The sequence below is a fragment of the Amblyomma maculatum genome, chromosome 10 (genome assembly GCF_055883805.1).
Source record: "Amblyomma maculatum isolate TAMU_Amacu chromosome 10, ASM5588380v1, whole genome shotgun sequence".
NCBI classification, from domain to species: Eukaryota; Metazoa; Arthropoda; class Arachnida; order Ixodida; family Ixodidae; genus Amblyomma; species Amblyomma maculatum.
This window is the reverse complement of record NC_139353.1, coordinates 53778717-53783222: the sequence shown is the minus strand read 5'-3', so window position 1 is coordinate 53783222 and position 4506 is coordinate 53778717. Positions and strand designations below refer to the sequence as shown.

General features: G+C 47.2%; 1 protein-coding gene across 1 annotated transcript; it reads left to right on the top strand.

The window, feature by feature from the left end:
* Positions 1-2034: 2034 nt before the first annotated feature.
* LOC146176454 (uncharacterized) lies at positions 2035-3168 on the top strand. The gene has a single exon (XM_084581302.1). The coding sequence runs from the start codon at positions 2035-2037 to the stop codon at positions 3166-3168; it is 1134 nt and encodes a 377-aa protein (XP_084437428.1).
* Positions 3169-4506: the final 1338 nt, after the last annotated feature.

Genomic DNA, 4506 nt, shown 5'->3' with positions numbered 1-4506 from the left:
GTTTTTTGCCTCAGGGCATAATCACATAAGTTTGTTGATGTCCAACCACATCTGCAATGATATACATTCAAACTGCACTTCAACAGTGTCAGTGGCATACCTTAGACTGCCTGATTTTACATGAATGGACCTTCCAATTATATGCAAATTGATGATAATAGGGGGCACTTAGTAAGGGATAATGCAGCCTGGCTGATATGTGCTGGAACCACTGAAACCTAGAAATCGCCAGCAAAGGGAAATTAGGGACGTAATAGGTCACTCACGCATTAAGAGCCGATCTTGCTAAGCAATGAGCCACCTTGTTTGAATAATGACCAGGGACTCATACAAAACGAACTCCCTTGAAATTGCATTAAAAAGAAATGAAGCAAGCGGACAAAACGCTTTTCTCTGAAGTTTCGAGGGAGACTGAAACTGACAAACGACCTGTGATGATGACAACGTGTGGCACATGACATAAAAGTTTGTGCGGAGCTAATCCAATACCCAAAAACTGCGAAAAATAAATATGGTAATATAACCCGGGATGTGCATAAGATGGCTCCATGCCAAATTCTGCGAAAAAATACCAACTGCCGCTTTTTCGCAGCTGGTGGAAGAATGTGTTAAAATGCCATTGTGATGGGGCTCTTCCTCTATGTCATCGGAGAGAAGACCGTTTAAAATGTTAATCGGCATGTGTATCGCATGAAATAAGAGGACGTGATCGTAATTGAATTGCAGCCTGCATGCAATCAACACATTGCAATCTACTCAGATCAATACCAATCGATGCTAAAGGGTTTTGCGTTAACGTAACTTGTGGCAGTTGATACCGTGATCAGTGATTAGAAAATAACAAGACCTGTTGAGAGAAAAAAAAGTGGAAATTCCGACTTCAGTGACAAGGTCAAACGACCTCAGTAAAGTTTAGATCGTGAGTAGTTGGAAACAGAAATTTACATTAGAGATACGAGTGAGTCAGATGAAGCAGAGCGTCGTTCGACGCTGCCAAAGCAGAGACGTAGAGAGCACCTTTAGAGTAAGAATAAGGGTTGAATCTTGTAGTTCACGCTACCACAGAAGAAAATGTAATCAAATTCAAGTATTGGTCTTGCATAGGCTCTGCATATAGTCAATAACACGTCGCGATGCATCCCAATCCTGTTATTGCCAATTCGTGCCAGCCTGCATAGGACCACATTATTCTTTATATGAAGGCTCCAATATAATGTTGCGTCACAAGTAACAACTTAATGAGTAACACTTTATAAGAGCATTATCTTCTTCTATCTTGCTTCTTCCTCCCTTTCATAGATAATAACAAGATGACCTAAACTCTGCAGTGCACCCGGGCCATTATCCCATCTTGGTTATGTGCCACTCTAAAAGAGGGTAACAACATAAGCTCCATGCTTATGTGCAGTATGTTCTGTAATGTTCAGGTAAATAGGGTACGTTTCCAAAGGCATGAAAGGCCTTTATTGTATCCTCATGACCTTGGACCTGTATTGTCATGCAGTGAAGCAAGTAAGATGTGCACCAAAATAAAAATGGATCTAAATCAGACGAGGGAGAGCTAGACAAGGGAGAGCTAGACGAGGGAGAGCTGTCTGCTCTGAAAGCATAAATGAACACATTTATACAGCAAACGGTATTTCCCTTTATATACTCGCACTGTGTATGCAGCCTATGTAAATGTGTTGCAGCACAATTAATGGACCCAAGTACGACGGGGCCGGCGCATATACAACGCTACACACGGCTCAAGACTACAAGAAGTGCCTTCTTGTAGTGTTGAACTGTGCCCCGGCGGGGTTTGTAGGTACTGTAGGCAAATCTTTTCTCGGCGCTCCTGTACTGACTTATCAACTTTCGCGGTGTACTACCATTTTAAAGCAGGATTAGTAAAGCGTATTGTACATCGAGCAGTTTAGTCGCCTTTTTGAAAAAGTTCACGAAGTTTGGAAATGTCTTTTCCTTAAGGTATAAATAGCCCGGGATGACCCCGTCTGTTCCCTACGCAGGCAGCCACCAACCGAGAGCCACATAATGGGCTCCTGCGCTTTCTGTGCCTGCTTCCTGAGCTTTCTGGCACTCGCCAGAGGAGGCCAGTTTAGCCAGAGACTGGACACGCCCATCGCTGCGTACAGCTGGACCCCGCTCATTTCCGTGCCAGCTGGAGCCGGAAGGTTCCAACAGACGAGCCTCGGAAGGGTCTACACCGTCCCTTACCAGGACAACCCGACACCACAAATCGTATACCAACAAGCCAGAGCCAACGGTGGTGCAGATGCTCCGAGACAGTTCAGCGCTAGCAGCCCAAAGTCTCGAACTGTCACGGCTTCCATAACATGGCCGCCGGACCGACCAGTTCAAGGCCCACCGCAACCTCAGCCCGAACCACAGCCACAGCCACAGCCGGAGCCACAGCCACAGCCGGGGCCACAGCCAGGAGTGTCACCTCCAGAAGTGGTCGGACCTGGACTGCCTGAAGAAGACATAGCTCGACCGGAAACGGACCCACCTGTTCTGGATTCACTCCTCAGTGCCCGTCCCGAGGATGACCGAGTGGTCAAGACGACACTAAAGACACCAGTTTCCCACGGTTACGTCGTTGCCCTTGTGAAAAAGCCTACCCACCTCAAGTCGTACTTCAAGTCGAAGGTACCAGGTGCTGTGAAGGACGACCAACCAGCCTTCTTTGTGTACGTGCCGCCCAACAAACCAGCCGGGATTGGAGCGAACGCGCAGGTGTTGCGATCTCGGCCACCCCTACTAAGAGCAACCGGTGGTCAGCAACCGAGGCAGTATCAGCCCCCACTGACGCAAGTTATTGGTCCTACTAGGTACAACGTCGTGCCTGTAGTCCGCCAGCCCGTCACCGTGACAGACGTGCCTCAGTTTCTGCAGGTACCGAAGGCTCAAGCTGTTCCGGCAGTCCTCGTCTACGTTCCCCAGGGGGCTCAGTTCAGCGCGCCTCTTCTGGTTCCTGTAAATCCACCCGCGCACTTTAACACCCTGACAGATTACCCTAAGCCTGCCTCTTTCGGCTCCATGTTCTCCAAAGGATTCCTGGACGCCACAGCGGCTCCGGAAGCACCCTGGTTCACGTCGAGTCTCGAAGCACCCCCAGAAGACATCGTTAAGCTCGCGCTTACCCAACTGGAGAAATTTCACGCCTAGAAATGCCTGTGAATAAAGCCTGAAAACATAAATTTGCTAAAAGCGTACGCTGTTGGCATTTTTATTAAGCATAAGCGCTAGTGGGCAGAGGCGCTTCTCTTGTCTGACCTTTGTATTTTCATGTTGCCCTAAGGATAACATGAACAGAGGTTTCCTGATTTAAACTTTAGAAGCTTTGAACTGAACCCGTGCCCGAGTGCAAAGTTTGCATTTGGTAACGAACATGCTCACACTGCAACAGTTTGCTTGGACAGCGAGCAGGAGGGAACGAACCGTTTTTGCGATCGACTAAATATATAACATCCGGTAGTGTTACGGTCAGAAATTTGCGACGAGACGAAGACGCTGGGCTTTATTCTGCAAGCTAATTAGGTGCATGACTTATGTTACATCGGTTAGGCAGCGCCAACTGACGCCCTTTTTGCATTTCAATATTCTACGCTGAAATTAATCGCATCAGTGCAACCTATTCGCCATAACACTTCAGTATCGCATTCGTATTTTACCTTGCTTTGAAAACAGAGGCAATTGAGAATACGTATAACTGAAAGTGCCCAGACGAAGACAAGTCATCTTGTCGAAACGTTGGCTCGGCTTGTGGACTGAGACTGCCCTCAACCCTATAGTACAGTGCCCTCTTTCATACTGTGTAGCCATCTTCATTCTCTCGTTATACCCTAAAGCGCCAGAGAAATCTTCGTAACCTCAGACCATTAAATGCATTCCTCTCAGCTCGATTTCACGCGGACACGATTGTATAAGCCATTACTAAAACCTCTCCCTCACAAGTAACCACCAGCTGTAAAGCAGTACGAGACCTTAAGAACTGAATCTTTATTTCTACGACTAAGTTAGGTGGCATGAGAGAAGAGTTTATTAGAGAGCATGCATCTTTTAAGACGCACAACAAAGTAGTCATATGATTCAACTTTCCTCTTTTATGACCCTCTTACAAAACGCACTCAGATTTATTGTCCATGAACTCTATATGGATGAGTTCGGTACAGTGAACATGGCGTGTACTTCAATTTATAGCCGTTGTAAGACAGCAAGTGCATGTTAACGGAGCCTGACCACGTGTTCCCCGCCGAAAGATGGCGCACCAATAGCTGCAGTTAGAATCGCTCTTCAGCGTCCGTGTTTGTGAGATAGCTCAGCGGCTTGGGAACCCGAGGCACTTACACTGCCGTCATGACTGCAGTGAAGGTCGCAGTCTTAGGCCTCATTTTGGCAGGTGCCGTTTGCGAAGCCCTGAACAAAGATTACCGAGCCCACCTGAGTAACGAAAGCAAAGAGACGGCGCAGACAAATGAGCCACCGAAGCGTAAGAGGGCATGT

Coding starts and splice junctions, on each gene's coding strand:
- LOC146176454 (XM_084581302.1), top strand. CDS start 2,035: ATGGGCTCCTGCGCTTTCTGTGCCTGCTTCCTGAGCTTTCTGGCACTC.